The sequence below is a fragment of the Chinchilla lanigera genome, unplaced genomic scaffold, assembly GCF_000276665.1.
Source record: "Chinchilla lanigera isolate Chin_1 unplaced genomic scaffold, ChiLan1.0 scaffold00004, whole genome shotgun sequence".
Classification (NCBI taxonomy): Eukaryota; Metazoa; Chordata; class Mammalia; order Rodentia; family Chinchillidae; genus Chinchilla; species Chinchilla lanigera.
Window position 1 is genome coordinate 29,744,992 of NW_004955405.1, and position 22,058 is coordinate 29,767,049.

Below are 22,058 nucleotides of genomic sequence, written 5' to 3' on the forward strand. Positions count from 1 at the left end.
CTCAGAGGATCTTTCATAGATTATGAATGTTCCCAGCAAGCTCACAGGTGCATCCTGTTGTTACTGAGTAAAACCTAAGAAATTCTCAAGTCCCAGCTTCTTAGCGCCTGGATAGGAGAGGTGCTGTGCTGATTATGTCTGCTTTTGCCTTTCTCAGTGGTGTGAGCAAAATGAACAGTGCAGACGACTTCATCTGCCTGAGCTTTTGGTGGCCCCACTCCACAGGCTTACCCGGTATCCTTTGCTGCTGAAGAACATCTGGAAAAGAAGTACAGATTCTACTGAGAAAATCATGATCTACTCCATCAAGGAGAAGGTGGAGAAGTCTCTTCGTAAGTCTCTGAGATATGTGAGCTTGATTAAAAAGTTGGGGAGCCCTGTAGTTCCCATCTGGGCTTCCATCCTAGAAGGTAATTCCATTGACTTGAGGTCATGACCCGGAAATAGAATCTATATTCGAGTCCATTATAAACCAAACACATAAAACAATGGGTTCCAATAACATCCTGGCAAACTGATGGGAACTCTAAGATCAAGTTTACAGAGGGCATGGCTCTGTCTCCAAGGCTTTCAGAAGTGAGTTCAGGCAGGAAAAGTCCTGCTTCCAAGATGACTGACGTTACTTTGTCGTCGACGTCCATTTTGAACCCAGGCACAAAGCAAATGGGAGTTAACACCATGGAAACTGTCCAGAGGATAAATTACCATTCATCATTTTCACTGAAATCCAGTGTTAATGTTATGCCAACTGCAATCTTTAAAACTGAAATTAAGGAAAGAGAACTGAGTAAAGTTTAAGCTTATTTATGTAACTCTGTATAACTGAAATTCAAACAAAAAAAGTCCATGGTATTTGTCCATAAAGTAAGATTTCCTGGTGGCCATCAAGGTGCACAGCACAAAATGGTAGTCGCCCACTGTACAGAAAATTATGTATTTGTGTTCCTTTGTAAACTTAAAAGTTAAGTAACAATTTAATGTAGGGGTCTGTCCTGTTTTTCAATTTTTTATTCAACTTCCAAAATGATCTAAGGGATTAGAATTAAGTCTATCAAGTGAATGAGAAACAAATTCAACTAAAGACCACTTTCTGAAACTTCTAAAATAATTTTAAGGATTATTACTCATTTGGATGTTTATGAAGAGGATAAAAGCAAATCCTCTAGAGATTTCTCAATAAAATATGGATTCTCATTGTGGAAGGAACAGATCTGGGTGGCTTTTCTTTAAGTCTGTTTTCTTAAAGATGAAAATTTCTCAAGCGTTCAACCAGCTATAAGATTTTATAGGCCTATAATTTGTTCTCATATTTTCAAAATTCACTTCAAAACCACAACAGCAATATATTATTGGAAAATTAACTCAAATCTTCCAAGGACAGATTAAATTCTTACCAAAAAGAAATATTGTTACATGAAAAGAGTTTTGCTTTATGATCAGGACAAGAATCCAATACTTTTTTCCTTCTTCTACTTGAAGGCTATGTGTGGTATGAGGCATAAAATTAAAAAAAAAAAATTACTGAGAGCTTCATTAGTATTGTTTTTCTCTGCAACAGAAAACTGCAAGAGGTTGATTTCAAATTAATGAGTTTTCTCAGATATTTACACAGCAAGAAATATGTCAAATGAACTATAATTATGGTTTGGCTCCAGGGACAGTCAGTATCTTTAAATGATTACTGCGGATGTTGCTTACATTTATGCTGTAGTATTACATGCATTTAAAAATATGCTGGATGTATCTTGTTTTTCAGGGGATCTTGAAGGAAAAGTGAAATGGCTGGACAATTTCCAAAAATTTAGACATCTACAGGAGATTATAGTGTGGCCTCCGCTTTGGGACAGAGATAAAAGGTTTTTCATTCCAGAGGTACCAAAAACATCAATGAGATTTATGTCCTTTTCTGGAAGCCTGGCATTCAGGTAGAAATACAATAGTCTTAGGAAGTCCCCAGCTATCCACTTGAGCAATAAATCCAGTTTTATGAACAAGAGGAAAGGCCCATCCATATGGCTCTGTGTATGGGGAGGCTGGGATTCTCAGGATGGTCCTTCTGAGAGGTCTGCCCACTCTTTCCCATCCCTATGTCTATTTTCTGGTACTGTGTTTCTAAAAATCTGGAAATTTCTAGATGCAGTTGATCGCCCCAGCTCCTTGAACCCATTCACTTTCAATCACTAACTTCGTCTCTTCTTTTCTCCCTTGTTTTGCAAGTATTTGAAACACATCTTTAAAGAACACATGGCAGAAAACATCTTGTCACCAACCAGCAGACACCTTCTCTATGAAGGGAAATTAACTCTTGCAGGTAAATAATGGCTTGCTTTACAAAAACTATCTCTGCTACCTTTCAACTCATTCAACTGTTGTTATTTAAAGGGCAGAAGAAACTCTGTTTACCTGGGTGCAAGATAATAGAACAAGCAAACAGGGAGCCTCCAGTTAAACAAAAACTCACAGTGTAGCCATGTACTCTCCAATTTCTCTCTATAAAGTGGAGAGGTAGCTCATAAAACTTGTTTTTTTTTTTTTTGGTTTTGGTTTTTCTCCGGTACCGGGAACCGAACTCACGACCTTGCGCTTGCCAGGCAAGCGCTTTTGCCGCTGAGCTAAATCCCCAGCCCCTCATAAAACTTGTTAAAGCAAAATGACTCACGGGAGGAACTTGGGTCAAGATCTGGTGTATAATAAACACTCACTCACCTTGTTGAATGGCACACTCTATATTGGCCAAATTCCAGCAAAGAGGAGGCACTACATAATGGGGCATCGTATCAAGTTTGAAAGCAGTGGGACTTGGACTTAGAGCTGGGTACAAGTCTGATGAGGCAGTATTAGAAGAAATACGATGTGGGGAGCCACTGAGCCAAGAATCCCAGAGCTGAGGGGTTGGGCTCCTGGGAAGAGTTCGTGCTTAGCATGTGCAAGGGCCTGGGTTCGATGCCCAACACCAAACAAACAGAACAGAACAACAACAGGGGATCTACAGACAGTGTGGACTTCGGGAGAGTGTTTGAATTCCTTTCCTCTCCTCTCTAAATGCTGGTGATGATGATGACGATGACAAAACCCTACGAATGTTTCCAAACTTCTGCCAGTGTTAAACACTGCGGTGGTTCAAACAAGTACGCGTATTTTCTCACTCCCCGAGGTAGCTAGTTTTCTTAACTTGTGGAACTCGGGCTCCTATGAACGGGTGTTTGGCACTGTAACAGTAAGTAGGATTCAGACAGACAGGGGGATCCCGTACCTGCGACACCTACAGGTCACATGCTGCTCGAGCTGCAGCCGCAGGGAAATATGGCAGCAACGTTGCTCCACGCCGCACACGGCGCAGAATCCACGAGAAAAATAAAGACCGAGTGGGGATAAAACTGCACAAACGCGTAAACCCCAGGTCAGGTTGTGCAGCATGTTTTGATCCTCATTCCCCCCTCAGTGTCCATTAAGGAAGCAGAACAGAGTCACCTATGAGAGCTTCCCACCGGGGAAGCTACGTGAACAGCCTGATGCTCTGCTTTTCTGCTCCTCCTCAGCCGTTGAGATTACCCGTTTTTCTCCCCTAGCACTACCAGTGTCTAAGTCTATCTTATTTTAAATCTTGCTTACACACTGATTATGCACCTGCTCCCCCTAGAATTAAAGCTCCCTGAAGGCAGGAATACTGTCTTAATCATCAGTGCATAGTCCATCTGTTTGCTGAATCCTTGGTGGAACATTCGGGCTTTCCTAAATGGTGACTAAAATAATCATCATTTCCCAGGATAAAGTCACCAAGAAGGTGCTGGTAACCTGTTTGTTAAAATGAAATACTTGAAAATAAGAAGGCAACAGGGGCTGGGGATTTAGCTCAGCAGCAAAGCGCCTGCCTGGCAAGTGCAAGGTCATGAGTTCGGTTCCTGGGACGGGAGAAAAACCAAAAAAAAAAAAAAAACAATAAGAAGACAACTAAGAACTACTTCATTTTGACAGTGATCATTAAGCTGTGCAAGAAGCAGAGGGTGGGAAAACAAACTTAGCAGGTTTTGAAGGTTGCTGCGGACTGAACTCTCAACCCCCCCACCCCATTCATGTATTGAAACCTTGACCCCAGTGTGGAAGTATTCATAGTGAGGAAATCGTTAGGATAAAACAAGGTCATAAAAGTGCAGTCCTGGTCTAATTGGTTTGTGTCTTTATAAGACAAAACACCAGATCTCTCTCTTTCTCTCTCTTTCTCTCTCTGTCTCTGTCTCTCTCTGTGTCTCTGTCTCTGTTTCTCTATCTCTCTCTCCATCTCTTTTTCTCTCTCTGTCTCTCTGTCTCTCTGTCTCTGTCTCTTTCTGCCTCTCTCTGTCTCTGTCTGTCTCTGTGTCTCTGTCTGTCTCTGTCTCTCTGTCTCTGTCTCTCTGTGTGTCTCTGTCTCTCTGTCTCTCCATCTCTGATTTCTGCCATGTGAGGGCCCATTAAGAATCAGGAGGTGCCCCTCTGTAAGCTGAGAAGAGTGCTCCTGCTAGGCAGCAAACTGGCCGGCATTTTGCACTGGGGCGTCCCAACCTTCAGAAGTGTGAGAAATAAATTTTATTGTTTGAGCCACCTCATGCGTGATATTCGGCTATGGTGACCTGACTTAACTCAGACAAAGATCTAGTGTGGTTCAAGTGTCCCATTCATATCCTTACTAGTAGTCAGGATATAGATTCAGCCACTGGAGACAGACAGATAGCAATCACTTTTTAAAAGATTAAGATTTTTTTCTATCCTATGTCCTCAGCAAAATGAGAGCTCTGCTGCACAAAACTATCAGGGACGCACATTCTTCTATTACCATCCCTTGGGTATCGCTCTCTTCTGTGTGGTCCAAGCTGACTGACTGGTGTGTCTGCATTCTCCGGCCCCAAGGAGAAGGAGAGAAGTGATGAGAGGGCCTAGTCCTGCCCCTCAAGGGTATGAGGCAGAACTTGAAAACTTGCTTACATTGTCTTGGTCAGGATTTAGATCCTTGGTCATATTCAGCTATAAGGGCTTCAATACAATCTTTATTTTCTGTAGATGTGTGTCCACTAAAACTCAGGAGGCTCCTGAAAAAGAAGGAAAGGGTTCTGAGGGATGAACAGGAGTTTGTGGCAAATCTATGAAAAGGAAAGTTTCTAATTGTCATGGAAAATAATTCTTTAAAAATATTCATGGATAATTCAAATTGAATGTACTATCTAATTTCTTATCTGAACAAATGTAGAAAGGACCCCTCCTCAAATCTTAATGAGATAAAATAGAAGTGAATCCTAAATATATTATCTATTCATTTAAACTTTGCCACCTACTTCCTGGGGATAAAAGCAGAATAATATAAATAAGCAACTTAATTAGAACAAGCTAAAAAAAGATGACTATATTTTCCCATAACTTCCCTAAGTACCTATGACCTCTCCCTCTAAACACAGGCTGCCTTTTCTCTGAAGTCACCTAAATTGAGCCATTTAGTTTTCTAATTCCCGAGAAATAAAATGAGGACCTGGATACTTTATCTAATATTTAATTTCTCTCCTACTCCTTTTTTCTTTCTTAGGGACTTTTTCTTTCTTTTCTTAGTTGCCTAAAGTAACTATCAAAAAAGAAAACTATCTTTAACTATCTTTTCTTAGTTGCCTAAAGTAACTATCAAAAAAGAAAACTTTGTAAACATAAAGGTACATGGAGAATATTTAAACATTTGTATATACACTGTCACACATAAGAAATAAGTAGCCTGCCTGACTTAATTTCCTACCACTTTGTTTGTAACGCTGTATTGTCTGTACTGTTCTTTTGCTATTTTGTAAAAGGTCGTCTGTCTGTTAATGTTTGCCTCCTTTTATTTTTAAAATAAAAAAAAAAAAAAAACCACAGACTGAGCAGTTCAAACAGCAGACATTATTTCTCACAGATGGAAGGCAGGAAATCCCAGATTTGGGTCTTACTGGTTTCTGGCCAGGACTCCCTTCCTGACGTACAGATGTCTCCTGGCTCTGTTCTCACATGACAGAGAATAACTCCTGGTGACGCTTCCTGTAAGGACACTAATCTTGTTGGAGTGGGGCTCCATGCGCATGACCTCATTGTACCTTATCTTATTTCCTTCCTCCAGATACCGCCATACTGGGGATCATGGGCTCAACCTATGAATTGGAAAGATACAGTTTAGCCTAAGAAATGACCAAATGCCTTTTCTCTCATGAACGTGTAGATGAGTCAAGAGGCCAATTGGTGCAAGTTCTGTAAACTGATGGATTTGTCCTCAGCTTAGCTGAAACCTTTACAAATACCACAGAAGCTACCTTTGATCAACTGGAAATGCATCACGGATGCAAGGTCTTTCAAGTTGGATGCTTGAGCTCTAACCAAGGCTGTGCTTTAGAAAAAAAATCAATTCAACCTTGACACAGTTTTCTTACACACCCCCTCGGGATTCTTTGCTTTGTTCTTTAAGGGATTCTTCAACCTATAAAAGTTCCACTTACTCTTTCAAGTCCCCATCTTACCGTCTCCTTCTTTCCTCAGAAAGCGCAAGATTCCTAGATGTTTTCCTGTTTCTGTTTGACGACTTCCTCTTAGTTACAAAAACGAAGCGCAACAAGAAGGTAAAAGGCTGCTATTTCTAGATGTTTCTAAATGAGCTTGGCTCTACTTCTAACCAAACTCTGTTAGTACTATGAACATCCATATAGTACTTCCAAATGGGTCTCACCCTCTAAAAATAAAGCAAAATAAATAACAAGCAAATTATATTTCTTAACAATATTGCCAGACATGGTGGCACATGCCCTGTAATCCCAGCACTTGGAAGGCTGAGGCAGGAGGATCGTCTCGAGTTCAAGACCAGCCTGAGCTACAAAGTAAGCTCAAGGCCAGGCTGAACTGCATAGCAAAACCCTGTCTGAAAAAGACAAAAAAAAAAAAAAAAGAGAGAGAGAGAGAATACCAAGGGAGATATACATTTTTTTCAGCTACTTAGTCTGTATATCTTCAAGAAAGTTCCAGAAACCATGGACTTTATGCCTCACTGCATACACATGGAACCCCAAAATATCTTTGTCCACATTGGCCCTTCTAAACTGGTCAGTACAAAAACAGCGGCCAGGGTCAGGGTGGGGAAGCTGTTACAAATACCTTGTGAGCTACCTTAAGCCATCAAAGATGCCTGATATTGTTTTATTCCATTCATTTCCTTATCAAATGACTAGACTTGCACAGATAATATCATAAGTTAAGTGATTTATCTTTTAATAAGCTAAGATTTTAGATGAGAGGTTGGTTAGTTGAGATAAATAATTTTTAAAAAACCTTTTAGCAATAAAATAGACACTCATTAATCTATGAATAGCTACCTGATGGGTGGTTAGGGAGGGAGAGGGTGTTGGAGAATAGACAGTCACCGTTACAGAATTTGTGTGGTGTCCCATTTTAAATTACTCAGACTACCATGTCTGAATAAAACAAATTCTGAAAAATCGCTACCCCCTTCAAAAACGTTGATGCCCACACAACCCACCTCCACTTCAAAAGTGGCACAACTCAGAGCCCATGGGTTGGTGGCAGCCCATATCGATTGCATAATCAGGTAATATTCTGGTTTCATGCTTCACAACTTGATTTCAAAATAAAGAATGCTGTCTGTTTACAGTCCTCTTTGCTATTTGGTGTACATACCATGCAAGTCACAATCTTCCACACCTTTTTCAAAGAAATCCCCATCTTACATATTCAAAACGATTTGAATTATTTACTAATTATAGAGCATAGACTCTATTTACAGTTTCATACAAGATCCCACACATGGAACTGGCCAAAATAAGGTTTCTCTTTCTCATTCACCCAACTCAGGGCAGTCAGAGAGGGATTAAGATACCGGAAATGAAGATCTTCCCAGGGATGTGACAGGGATTAAAATATTTTCCAATTATGGGTGCCAGCCATTCTTTATTCAGGTAGTAAGAAATTATAGATCAGAAACACTGTGCTTTAAATCACTGTACTCTGAGGCCATGCTTTCCAAGACCCCAAAAAAAGAGTGAGCTGGCCGTCAAGAGACTTGTCTCTGAGGACCATTTGCTTCAGGATGCACTTGAGGTTTATGCACCAATATTTGTTTCCAATATACTGCATCATTTTCCTCTTTGATTTCAGAAACTTGGAGGCTCAGACACTGGCTTACTGTGCCCTTCACTTACTCCTGAGCTGCAAACCATAATAAAAGAGGGTGGTTCATGTATGGTACTTGATCAACCCATCCCACTAGACAGATTGGTAGTCAAAAGCATCGATCCACTCCATGTGTCAGGTACGTGTCTGCTTCCATCACTCAGCTCCCCTGTTGGCCATCACAGTTTTACACCGATTTTTTTTTTTTTTGGTAGCAAGACATGAATCCAATGTAACGTCTTCATAAAAAACAAGGCTGTGTTCTTGTACATTATACATCATTCACTCTATGAATCAGTTATGCTGCCCAATGCTTACATGACTCCGTTCTGTCACTTGATAGCTGTATCACTTTGGGCATAGTTATAATAATATCTGTTCAGTGAATTTTCATGGGAAGGAAGTGAAACAATGCAAATGATAGCTATTATTAGTATTTTTGTTCTATTAGCATTCTAAGTATTATTGCTATTGGTAAAGCACTGGTAAAGCATGATATACTATGAATGTACAAGATTCTTCATTACAATCATGCTATAGGAAGGAATATGCCAGAAAGGAAGAAATAGATGCACATAGATATGCATGTGTACATGAGGTACGCACTTATTCACACGTGTATCAGAAAGAGATAACATTTCTAAATTTTAGTTCAAGCATTCCCTGAGTGTCACCCAAAAGCCAGGCACTCAGCAGCTCTTGGAAATACAAAGATGGAATAAGAAACACTCCTTACCCTTAGGAGCTCCCAGAATCATGAAAGATACAGTAAGTCTTCAGTCAGGAAAGCCCTAGGACTCTGAGAGACCTGAAAGCCATTTTGTCCCCTCAAGCTTTGGGGTGCTGGCGGTGTATAGAGTTCAGGAGGAAGCAGATGGCCACTGTGCCTCACGTAGAGATTTCTATACCAGCTCAGGTCAGGCCAGTGGCAGGGGGCAGCTGCTTTCCTGTCTCCCTAAAGGGGCAAGAAATAGCATCCCCTCAATTCCCAGAGGCCCAGCCTAAGCTTCTGTGCCTAGCACAGATGGACCCACACTTATTAGAGCAGCTTAACTAATGAATAAATGAATACACAAATGAATAGTAAACACCTATATAGTTAAGTTGTAGACCCAATATACTGAAATGTTTTCCCTATATTAGCTTGTGATGTATGCAGCCTGTCTCCCCTAATGCAGAGGGGCTCCACTAAGGAAAGCCTGTGCTCAGAGACACAGCCTCTGTTCTCTCTACTTTCAGTAAGATTTGCTGAAGGTTGACACAGGCAGGTGGGCTGTAAAGTCTTTTGTGTCTGATTTGGCCGGGATCAATTGCAGTCTAAAAAGACTGTATTGGTAAGCTTTGCGTCACTGTAACAAAAGCCCTGAGGTACTTGACTTATGAAAAGAAAGGTATGTTTTGGCTCACAGTTTTGGAGCATGCAGTTTAGAGTGGGCTGGCCCAGTTGTTTTAAGGCTGTGGCTAGAAGAAACATCATGGTAGGAGCACAGGGTAGAAGCAAAACTGCTCACCTCACTGGAGAGAGAGAGGGGAGAGAGAGAGAGAGAGAGAGAGAGAGATGGAAACATAATCCCTTTTGAAGGCACACCCCCTACAACCTAAATAGTTCCACCAGGCTCCACCTCTCACCACCTGGGGACCAAACCTTTACTATCTGGGTCTTTGGAAGACATTCGACATCCAAACGTAGCATGGGTCAAGGTCTGCAAAGTTTTAGAATCAAGATTAAAATGAGTTTTTCCTAGCCTGTGCACCTGCTTCCAGTGTGAGCTAGCTCCCTGCTAGGCAGATGGCAGAGTAGTGTCAGAAAGGACGGGCTCTGTGGGTGAAGGCCTGGAAGCACTTCCATGTTGTGATTTGTCTACTTTTTCGTGAGGGAAGTATTATAGCAGACACTCTGTGCTAGGGGTGCGCTATCCCACTACAGCAGCTATGAAGATTCTGGCATCATGAGTGGAAGAAGATGCCCTAACCCCATTCGGAAAAGGCAGACAGCTCGGCTGAGGGGTGGGTTTAGGCACAGCCCTGTCAGCCCAAGAACTGCACTTTATGGAAAATCTGACATCACTGGATTACTTTGGGGGACCTTTGCTTCCCATCTGTTTCTTTTCTAAAAAAATCAATGAAAATATCTTTCCAAAACAGTACTCTTGCACTTTTTTTCTGATTGGTAACTAGCACGTCTTGTTCCTTTTTTAAAAATGCGTTTCTTGTTCCCTGGGTCTAATGTTGGCCGTCTGTGTGAAGTGCCTGAGGCAGGACAGCTACAGAGTGGCAAGGAGAAGGAGGGGACACAGAGAGGCCCGGCCCTGGAACGACAGAGCCCTGACTCCAGACATAGCCAAATCCCGTACAAATCCCATCTGGTTCCTAGTTCTCCTAAGTAGGAATTCGGTGACCTATGTCATATGATTGCTATGTGGTTTAAAGGACACAAAACAGAGAAAGAAAAAACCAGAATGTAGAGCCCAATACCTAGTAAGAGCCTTAAAAATTCTGTTAGTAACTACATTAGAAAGTCAGGGAAAAAAAGTCATTCCCACTTGTATCATCTGATTATACTTTACAGACCTGAGCACGCAGCATGCCATGCCATTTGTTTATGAAGCCCCTTAAACCCGTATGATAATCCAAACAAGGGGTGCCAAGGCAAACTCTGGCTTCGATGTCCGAGGAAAATGGATTCCAAACACCAGCCAAGAACAACATGATCTTTAAAGCCTCGTGTGCCACAGGAGGTTTATAACAGAAAAAACTCAGGAAGTGAAACCCAGGCAGATCTCTTTTTCCAGAAAGTCATTTTAATAGCTTTAGTCTTCTATCCCAGGGAAACTGGAGTGTTTTCTGATTTGACACTGACTAATCTGTTGTACCAGAATTTAAGAATTATGAGATTTAAAGTCTTATGAGTATAATCTGTGGTACTGAAATAGTTCTGGCAGTTACGAAAATAAAAGTGTTGTGTTCACTTTGATTCCGAAATGAAGCTTGACCTGCCTCAGATCAGCCAGAGTAAAATTCACAAACCAACAAAGCAGTGACTCTGAAGCAGCATCAGGAATAAAAGGCATTTGCCCTTTCTCTTCCCTAACATATCTGATAGGACTGGGAGACAGATCTGGCTTGGTTTTTTGGTTTGTCCGTTTGATTCTGAACATTAAGAACTCCAGAAAGACTATAAGTTGCAGAATTTTATTCCTTCTGCTGTATTAATAAATCAAGGTGGACACTTCAATTTCAGAATTCCTATGTTAAAAAAAAAACAGGAATCTGCTCCCCAGTACTCCTGTCATTTCTGAGATCAGCCAGAAACCAAAAGAGCACACTCGTTTCCTTTGCAATACAGAAACGATGCATTTCTCTTTGTTGTGTTTTGTTACACATTCCACATAATTTGGTGGAGAACGCATTTTCTCTCAATCAGTTTTCTATCTTTTCTTGGCATATTCAGGTGGTTTTGAAATTTTACACTTTGAGTATAAGGCTTCTTTTGCTGTAACTTCTATTTAAATACAAAAATAAACATTTACAATAAGTAGTGGACAAAAGCAAGCACCTTTTTCCGTATTTTCATTTTAATTACCTTTTCAGGCACATGCACAAAATTACCCCCTCATGCCTAGCTTGTTCTGTGTGCAGCCCATTTTCCATCGCTTAAATTGCATTTCATCAGCTCCCAGAAGTCATTATCTGAGGAAAAGGGGTTTTGTACTGAAGTGGGCTTTGTTTGGACACAGCAGTGGAGTCCTGGCCTTGGACTTAGAACTATATCCTTGGTAATCTACATAAATCTCCCACCCTCATTATAAACAGAAGCCAAAATACAACACAAGACCCCAGGTTCTTGTACTAAAACATTGTTTGGATTTCATATTAAATCATTTGGCTTTTTCTCTTTGTAATATCTTTTTCTAGTCTTTGGACTGAGACATGCTTTTCTTCTGCAACATGAAAACAGATACCGACAGTGTATAGCAGCATTCTTATTACAAGCCCAGACGGAAAATGTCAAAGTATGTATCTTAATGTTGTAGCTCTTTGATTCTTCAGTTTACTTATATGAGGAAAAATTCCAAGCCTCTACATAACGGCATACGTACTGCAAGATTTTATGGACTGTCCTGACCCACGTGAGGGTGCAGAGCAACTGGTCCGTAGTGAGGGGTCCCCTCGTCCATACCATGTGCAGAACCCTCCAGGATGCCAATTTCCTCACATTTGCAGAGCTGACATAGCCTGTCCTGCTTTTTCCTGTTGCAGAAAGGCAAGAGCTACCTTTGAGTTCTGCAGTTTCTGTAGGAAGGAGGGAAAGAATTGCTTTGCATTGCGTGATCTGCTTTTAAGATAATCCACTCATTTTCCAGAATGGAAATAACGTGCCATCCGCATGAGTGGTATCAGGCAGTGCAATTGTGAGCCATGCCAAGTCCGCCCCTCAAGTTCTGAAAGTACGCCATTGTTTTCACAGCTATGGGGCTGAAAGAGCAGCTGCTGGACTCTGGTTTCTCTATTTAGAAGTTTCTATTTCTGTCCTTCCCCTTGTAGTCTCCCATCACAGCAACAATATGGCCAGACAATAAATGCATTATTCTGTTATTCTCAAGAACTCAATTTCCCGGGTCATCTCCCTCAGAATCTGCTTTTCAAATTATACCACTGGTTAAGAATTTCTGTCTCTTAATGGGATTCAAGAAATTCAACTTTCAAACTTCTTGTCAGTACTCATTTTTCTGATTAGTCATTATCAACTCCTACGGTCCCTGATTACCCATGACTGTTTAGCCAACTTACACACTACTCACATTTAATCCATTTCCATTTTCCTTTCGGACTAGAGGTACTTACATTAAGACAACACGAGACAGAGAAATGAGAAACATATGCAAATGCTACTGTTCAGTTTTAAAGAGCAAGTCAATAAATATAAGGGAAAATATTAATTCAAATATGAAATTATCCATTTAACATTCTATTTACGTGTTTTTCTTTTCTAACAGAAAGCATGGATAGCACAAATAACAGCGGCAATCTCTTGCTTCACCAAGAATCAAGAAACCAAGAAAATATCTGTATTCACATTACCTGCAGAATCTTCTGAAATTTAGGGACTTCAGTGGCATACATTTTTTAGAGGTTTGGGCTTAATGCATTTCATGTAAATCTTTGTTAACACTTATCTCATGAACTAAAAGGAAATGTGCTTTTTAAAGACATTCCAGAATTTGAAAATTTGAGCTAGCGAAGTCCTTAGTATAAAGGAATAATGACAGCAACAAATTTGAACTCTGAGGATTTCTTTACAAATATATACTGATATCCAGACTGTCTTCTAATGCTTCAGTCAGGCTTGTATGCAGTGCAGGTGAAGAACGGTGCTATTATAATCTGTAAATGGTGAATGACTGAAAAATTGGGAGTATAAGAAAGATTGGGCAGTGCTTGTGTCCAGTATGAATTCTAGCAGTTGACTCTGTATCTATAAAATAATGAAGCCAATTTTTCTAAACTGCTTGTCAATCTTACTGCTTTATAGTCCTACCTCAAACATGATAACTTTTGATATACAAAGTCTGTGGCTCTTTTAATATATTAAACAATAAATAAGGTCTTCATTTCAATAGCAACTTCAGAATTCCTATCTTCAACAGTTTATATATCTTAGATATATTTATAATGATCTAATTTGGAATATGCAAACCTCAGACTAAATTCCATTGTTTAAGAAAAAAATTTTTTTCCAGGTTCACCAGTTAAGTTTTACATGGGAGCTTTTCATAGGAGTAGTATCTTTCTCTTAAATTCAACTTTTGAAGAATGATGGTATTTGTCAAAACACATTTTTTCTGGTGTTTGTGCGCAAGTGCAAACACACTTTCTGGTTTGGGTGTGTGTGTGCTACCTGAAGTATTATCACTGCAACTAAGGAAGCAGTTCTTCGGGTCCAAGTTTATTCAGTGGGAACCCACAAATATCAATTTCCATCATGGTTCTTCTACAATTTCCTCAGTAATAAATTTACCAAATTTGGCTGCAAGATAACTAAAACTTTAACTGATTTCTTTAAGGTGAAGAACTGGATAGAGAGGATGAAGTTTGGGGAAGTGAGATGCACAGTAAGTTTTCACAAGTGGGCACAAACCTCACCATGCAAACAAGGCCTATGGATAAGGGCAGCGGGAAGGGACGAGGGTCAAGCACTACTAGAATGGAGTCAGTCTCCTGACACTGGAGGCAGGTAATTGTTAGGGGTCAGTAAAATAAAAGGGGAATGTGGAAAGCAGCAACCATTGTTCACAGCTAAGGGTACGTGGCAGGGGAGGGAGGCACAAAAGAAGAGAATCAAGTGAGCGCCTATAGATAGCATCTGGATGGAACTAAAGGCAGCTACGTCCAGGAGAAGGCACAGAGATGTCTGCAAGAGATTTATAAAGAACTTCTGGTTAAAGTAAGTATTTTCAGGAAAAAAAATTTAACAATCATCTTGCAGGGTCTTTGAGACACAAATCAACCTGGGAAGGCAGTGGACTAGCACTAGGTGATTTCTCAAGATTCCTTTAGTCCCAAGAGTCTAGAAATCACATATTTATGTATATAAAGGACCAGTGTTCACTCTTACATCTTATTAAAGAAACAAAAATTTAACCTAAAGGATGTAAAACAGCTGCAAAATATGTCATAAACTAGAATACAGTAAGGCTCACAAAACAGTGTATCTGATATAAAATATGTTTACTACATGTTTGATATGCACATTCAACTTTTCAGGAGGAAAGACATTAAAATGAAATAGGGAGAAAAAATTCTGGCACTCTACTGCCCAGGGGGAAAAATTTTAAAACAATGGTACATTGGGCTTTCAAAAGTATCAAGTGGTCACATGGGGATTAAACTTACGTACACACTGAAAAGAGGGACTACTTTTATATTTTTATACTCTTTTTAGTTTTGATAATTTCTCCACAATATTCAGTACAGTGAAAAAAGAAAGTCTCAAGCAAAATGGTAGTAATAATTTCTCTTGAGATCATGAATAATCAGCATCCTAAAGAACATTAAAACACAATCACTTTATATACAAGTGCAAAGTCCTAACATTCTGTAAATTAACTCACAGAAAATGGTTAAGATCTTGTCCTCTTTTACAAGCAGACAAAATAATTCAGCCACAGAACACATCTACTAGAAAGAAATGTTTTAATATCATCTTTAACATATTAAAAAACAAAAGAAACAATTCAACAAGGATCCTTCCATTGTTCTTTATACAGATTTAAATGCTGTCAGGTAATTTATCAGTTATATTTATAATCAATAACCTTCTAATCATTGAGATTAGAAATTACAGTATTTACTGAGCTAAACTCTCACAAAGTAAGGCACAACTACATGATCACAAATAGTAAACACAATACAAATAATGAACCCAAAAATGAAATGAAAAAATATCCATGCAAAAGTATACACAGTTGCTATGAGCACATGACCCAGCTCAAGGCAGTACAGAACCCCATACAAACGACTGCATCATGTTACAGTAAGCTCAGTACTTCTACACAGAAAGGACTTAGTGATCTCCAATTCCACTTTATACAATTTCACATAAATTTAGTCAGTGTATGCACAATATTCACATCTGCAACAATAACAAATTGATCATTAAAATTCAGGCAAAGGGCAATTAAGACATGGTAATGTGTGGCACATTATAATTACAGAATATCATTCATCAAGCTCATGTCTAGGAATAGTAAATTGATGGCGCATTTAAATCTCATGGATCAAATCATCCACGATTTTATAGCCAAAGTGCATTTAAAAAAAAACTGCTATAGTCAAACAGGTCATGAATATCAAAATATATGATCATAATTTGCTTTCCACTTAAAAGCTAAATGTTTATGCAAATGTAAGGTTAAAAAAAAGTGACTTTAAAGATCTCAAAACTATATAAAATAATCATAAACACTTTTTAAAGAGATGGGAAAATAACAAAATTTGGCAGTTACTATTTAACATTTCTATAAGGAAACTATTAAAGTAGCTAATTCCACTTTTAAGAGGTAGTTGAACAAAATGTTATTTGTACACTGCACTGAGGTTTTGTGTTTGTTTCCTTCTTTTTTTTCTTCAAAAGAAACACATCCTATGCCAGCAGCATTGTCTTCTTTCTGTTCAAAAGTACTTTATTGTACACTAAGTGGCAAGATTTGATTTTTAACTCACACTTCCATGCCGAGGTTTGCAATTTACTAAGACTTGATGCCAATGTTTTGCACCAGAACTAAGAGCTGCCAGCTCTGTCTCTCCGACAAGATAATAATAGTACCAGCAAACACCTGAAATGTAGAGCCAATAAGAACTCAGAAGAGGACTGTTTAATTATAGGGGAAAACAACACTAAGGTTTACTTTCAAAACACATTCAATTGGGAAGCTACAAGCAAAACTGGTTTCATTTATTTTATCCATATAGTAGCCAGTGGTAGGTAGGTTACTTGGGAGCTATGAAATGAGATTAGACAAAAATGAGACGAACAGTTCAATCGTGGTTTTATCTGTTGTCTTCACAATGTTTTTGTGAACGTGTGCGGGGGTTGGGGGGGGAGCAGACTACAATGCATCCCACGAGGAGATGAAGCAAAACAACATTCCTGCCCAGAACTCTCCTAAAGCTCTCTTACCTTCAAACAAACCAAAAAATGGTGCTGTGACTGTGTTTTTCTAAGTTCAGTAAGTTACTTGAATGTAAAAGTATCAATTAATACTATTTGAAAGGACTTATGGGGATAGAAAATTCCATGAATAGCTCAGTTTATATTATCCAAGTATTATTTTAATAGCGATTGCACTTATTTATTACTTATGCTCAAGGATATATGTTTATCCAAGTCCACGGACTTAATCAATGTCCTTAACAGCTACTGACAACAGGGCTTACTTTTAACATAAACGAGTATGTGGCAATCTTCCCGTTTATCTATGTTCTAGATATTATGTAAGTGTGATAATTTCATTTCAGTGTGGCATTTGAAAGCAAGTATTATAAATTACTGTAAATGAAACATTAACGCTCACCCTTCTCTACTATTGTTAAATGGCTGCACTGAATGAATGTATTTCTTTAACATTTCTTCTCTAGAAAGATAATAAATTAAAATTAGTGAATTCTGCTTTCAGATGTTTTCCAGTTTTTCAAATTAAAAAGACGAAACATTAAAATTCAATTTCATTGTTCACCATACAAATAGGTTAATTCTTAATTATCCTTAAGGTGCTTGGCAATTCTGTTTCAGTGTTTATTGTAATATCAGCGTTCCTAAGTACATCTCTCTGAAGTGATACTCTATTCTCTAGCTGTTACTTAAAGGTAATGTCAAGCATTATTTTTGCAGATAACATTTCCAGTTAATATGGAACTCCAACCTAGAACCATTTTAAGAGTAAGTCAATTTTAACAGTTTTCTAAAATGCTATTAGGTAAAAATAAAATATAAAGTAGAATATTTCATCTTTCCTTACCATTTTATATTTTGTTTTCACAGATAAGACTATAGCAATATAAGTTACTATCTTTAAGGTGCAAATTTATAAAAACAATTACAGTGAAGCTGAGCTATGCTTCACTGCTCAAAGGTCGAACCAAGTCAAGGACAAGAGGCAGATCCTTTAAAAAAGCAAATTCAGATTCCTGGAGGTGCTGGACAAAGATAGAGGTTAAGGTTATAATCTGAAGGCTAATCTCAGACTTACCACTAACAAGAAAGGAAGAACAGGACCACTATACAGTTTCTATTCTTCATCCTCCACCTGAGAGGGTAAGGGGTTTCATAGGATTTTTTAATGGACAATATGTGGAAGTTTAAAATTGAGATAAAAAAGGCACAAAGAAAAAGAAAAATCAACCCTAATCTCTGAAACATAACCCAGGATTACCACAAAGTAAGCAAATTGATTTTATAGAGGGTTTTATAAAACCTACTAGAGAATTTAATCAATACTGTTAAAACAAAAGTCTTGTTTGAATTCATTATTAATATATATTTTAACATACACTGTATTTAGAATACCCAAGTAGTAAATCTGTAACAAAACAATGTAACTGAACTACAGACCTATACGGAAGAGAAAACGTGTTACAGTCCTGTGGGTGATCCCACGGAGAGAATATGTAATACAATTAATGTCACTGTGCAACAAAAGCAAGTGATGACATCACCCATGCGCGTTTGTGTGCATGTAATCTGGGAGAGACAAGTAAGCTAGGGAATTATAGTCATCATTTGTGAACCATGAAATTATATTTAAAAAAATACATTGCTATTTTCTGTCCAAAGTTTATTTACATTTCATTGACTAAGTCTAAAGTTGGCATGAAAGCTATCCCAGGGGTTACATGGAAAAAGATAATGAAGATGAATCCAAGTCTCACAAAAATAGAAGACTTTTACTTGATACTGATCACATTCCAAAATATATGAACTCTAATTTGGTCTAGAATTGCCAGAGTCCAAACCAAACAGTCCACGACCTCTACTAAACGCACGTATTAAAAATCTCCCGTAGTGTGATGCAGCTGTGACGCTGCGCCGACCCGTCATCCCTGCAGGTCATTGAAACACGCATCGCACACGCGGACGGGCTTCTTGGAGGAAGGCGTTAAGGCATTCTTGGCTGAGCACTCAGCACAGAAGATGTTTCCACACTGTCGGCAATGATGCTGTAGGTGACAAAAACCAAACAATTTTAAGCTGAAAAACTGTACCAAGCCGGGCGTGGTGGTGCACACCTGTAATCCCAGCACTGGGGAGGCTGAGGCAGAAGGATCATTGCATGTTCAAGACCAGCCTGGGCCACAAAGTAAGTTTAAGGCCAGCCTGAACTGCATAGTGAGACCCTGTCTCGAAAAGACCAAAAAAAAACTTGTACCAAAAGCATCATAAAATTACATGAATATCACAAACCACCCTGTAAACTAACAGTGTACAGGTACATTAACTTTCCAGTTTCCTCTATTCTTTAGTGACATATTTCAACATATAAACTAACCTTTTGGTGTATTCAATTCAAATGCTCCCAGTTATCAAACACCATGCTAAACATTTTATGTGGCTCTTATCATGAAATTCTCAAGAACCCAAGGAGGCACTTTAAAGTGTGAAAGCACCCCTAGCAAATGTGAAACTACTCCAATTTACGAAAGGTCTCAAGGATGCCTTCAACTGGAATTTTTAAGTAACAGCATTATTTAAAATACATTTCTTAAACACTTTCTGCTTTTTTTCCTTCCAAAGACCCTAAAGTTGATTAAAACACATGAGTTTAATACCTATGCACCGGTCCAGAAAACAACTGTCCCAGAGTAGGAAAAGTAGAAAAGAAATGAGAGCGTTTAACACACATGCGAACTAGAAACCAGACTACATGAAATTTAATTCTTGCATGTAGCTGAAAAGTAAACTTTACCTATAAGTAGAAAAATTTTTAAAAATCTGTCAAATGTAGAACTGTTTTGCCAGTTAAAGAATCGTGATTGAGAAATGAAATCAGAAATGCAACTTAGGAACAAAACCATTTACCCGCCTCACGGTGACTGAGAAGCCTTTCCCGCAGGCCATGCAGTTTTGCACTTCGTTGTCCTCAGCCCACTTTCTATTCAGCGCCTGTGTATGTTTGATCTGTTAAAAAAGTTTCAACAAATTATACATTTTAAAGAATGATGGATTATATCCACTAAGGGGCCACATATTTATAAAATTTTGCCTATATGCAACACTGAATAAAAATTTAAAAAAAGAAATAGTGTATTTTGTTCTATTTCCATTTGTAAAAAATAGCAGCACTTATAACTCTGAACGACAAAATAAAACTAAGTAAGATTTAATTCGTAAGAGGTGTTAGCAATTTCCAGCCTTTGGTGATTTCCCCTCCATTCGAACTCTAAAGTCAGTTCTTCCTGGATTCTGAACACACAGATGGCTTCTTCTTTAACACATACTGACTTATCCATCCCCTGTATTCTTGAGTTTTGTACTTCTTTCCCTGCACAGACATTTCATGAATGACGTGGCTCTCAAACTGATCTCTGTGGCTCTGAAACAAACTGAGGTTCTGTTGGTTTTATTTTACTTTCACTGTTTTTGTTCTGCAGCGCTGTAATGCAGGACCGTGCAGATGCTGGGCAATGGCTCTTTAACTACACCGCTACCCCTGAAGGTTTTTCTTAAAAGATGAAGATATGTTTTCACTAACAGGTCAATTTTAGACTAAGAAACTGCCTCAAGTCACCTGGGCACTGACCTGTAGGGACTGGTTTTCCCTGCCCAGCTCTTGCACTGCTGCGGTTGTATTATCCAGCTTTCTTTGCAACTCTAGTACTTTGGTCTGAAGCTTTTCTATTTCACCTTCTCCTTTAAGACATCTGGAATAAATAGCGAAGAGACAATTCATTTTTTAAAAAAATCACAAAAACTCTCTGCAAAACAGGTAATGGACTACATTAGTCATTTTAAATATACATTAATTTCCGTGGGTTATTTTAAGGGTTAAATTTTAGATGGCTACTTAAATATATGCTGAAATTATACATTTTTCTCTTTTAAAAATGTGGCATGGGACAAATTTCCTTCCTCCCAGTAGAAATAACTGACTTTACTAGACACCGATCACCTTTCCAGAAGGGCTCTCCTTTCATCCTGGTTATTCTGAACCGTGGCCTCCAAGACTGCGATTTCACCCCGTAAGTCATCCGTTTGCTTCTCAAGCTCACTAACTCTCCGCTGACTAGACTGCCACTCCTTCTTGACAGTGCCTAAATTTTCATTCAGCGCCGTGATCTGCATGGTAAATTTAGCCTCGTTTTCTTCATGTTTCTTCATTCCTGCTTCCTTTTCTTTTATTTCGGAATGCTGAGAAAAGAAAAAGCACGAAGAAAACCTATTACAAAAGTAATGTGAAACAAATTTGAGTTAATTATTGAATTTAGAATATTAGGAACATAGATAATACTGCTTCTTTAGGAAAGGAGACAGGGAAATGTATTTTATTATACCCTAATAAAACTGACTCCTTAATAGCTGTATAACTTGAGGGGGCACAAATGCCTGTTAAGATCAATCTGAAGCAACACAGGTTGAGATTCTTTTTTTTTCCACCAAAGCAGAGGAAGAAACACATGGCTTGGGATTTCCGGATGCCCTAGAGATAAAGCTGGCATTTCCTTACCTCTTTATTACATCCTTCAGTCTCTCTATTAACCCACTAAAGAACAATACAAGGCCTCTGAATTGCTGAACTAAAATTGGAAGTCTTCAACTAAGACATTTAGCCATCAAATTAGCTGGGAGTATTTGGAGTTAATTCAATAAAGGAAGGCCAGATGCTCCCCTCGGGCATGCAGGACTTAGGGAAGGAAAAGCACATTTTCGTCACTGATTCCAAACTGAAATTTCCATTCCTCTTCACCAATATTCATAGAAACCAAACAAATGAGGTTAACGTGATTAGATTTTATGTCATTCAGCTCAGTCTATCGGGTCATGGGTTTATTTGGTTCTAGCACTAAAACTGTTTCAAAATTGTATTTTAATTGAATTTCACTTATGTAAATCAAAATATGATCACAGAACACTTCTAATCACAGGTCAGCTATTTAAACAAATCAGACTTCCTTCCTTTAAAATTAAAATGTTAAGAAAGCATTTCGAAGGGGCTGGGGATTTAGCTCAGCGGCAAAAGCGCCTGCCTGGCAAGCGCAAGGTCGTGAGTTCGGTTCCCGGTACCGGAGAAAAACCAAAAAACCAAAAATAAAATAAAATAAAATAAAGCTGACGAAGCCCTTGACAGCCTCCCTTTGTGCAGGGTCAGCCTGTGTCCTCCACCCTGGCTTAGCGGATGGAC

General features: G+C 38.8%; 2 protein-coding genes across 10 annotated transcripts in view; one reads left to right on the top strand and one right to left on the bottom strand.

The window, feature by feature from the left end:
* Nucleotides 1-15,560, top strand: part of Plekhg7 (pleckstrin homology domain containing, family G (with RhoGef domain) member 7) — a 57,029-nt gene extending 41,469 nt beyond the window's left edge. For all 9 annotated transcript variants that reach the window (XM_005374457.2, XM_013518264.1, XM_013518255.1 and 6 more), the window contains 7 exons: nucleotides 158-332; nucleotides 1,757-1,872; nucleotides 2,218-2,311; nucleotides 6,523-6,602; nucleotides 8,149-8,302; nucleotides 12,079-12,176; nucleotides 13,161-15,560. In XM_005374457.2, coding sequence (XP_005374514.1) covers nucleotides 158-332; nucleotides 1,757-1,872; nucleotides 2,218-2,311; nucleotides 6,523-6,602; nucleotides 8,149-8,302; nucleotides 12,079-12,176; nucleotides 13,161-13,268 — 825 coding nt within the window. In that variant the 3' untranslated portion in view covers nucleotides 13,269-15,560. The remainder of the gene's footprint in view (nucleotides 1-157; nucleotides 333-1,756; nucleotides 1,873-2,217; nucleotides 2,312-6,522; nucleotides 6,603-8,148; nucleotides 8,303-12,078; nucleotides 12,177-13,160) is intronic.
* Eea1 (early endosome antigen 1) overlaps nucleotides 15,341-22,058 on the bottom strand; it is a 199,222-nt gene continuing 192,504 nt past the window's right edge. Inside the window, exons 26-29 of the mRNA XM_013518252.1 lie at nucleotides 20,829-21,067; nucleotides 20,460-20,580; nucleotides 19,739-19,837; nucleotides 15,341-18,879 (exon numbers count right to left, since the gene is read on the bottom strand). Coding sequence (XP_013373706.1) covers nucleotides 18,757-18,879; nucleotides 19,739-19,837; nucleotides 20,460-20,580; nucleotides 20,829-21,067 — 582 coding nt within the window. The 3' untranslated portion in view covers nucleotides 15,341-18,756. The remainder of the gene's footprint in view (nucleotides 18,880-19,738; nucleotides 19,838-20,459; nucleotides 20,581-20,828; nucleotides 21,068-22,058) is intronic.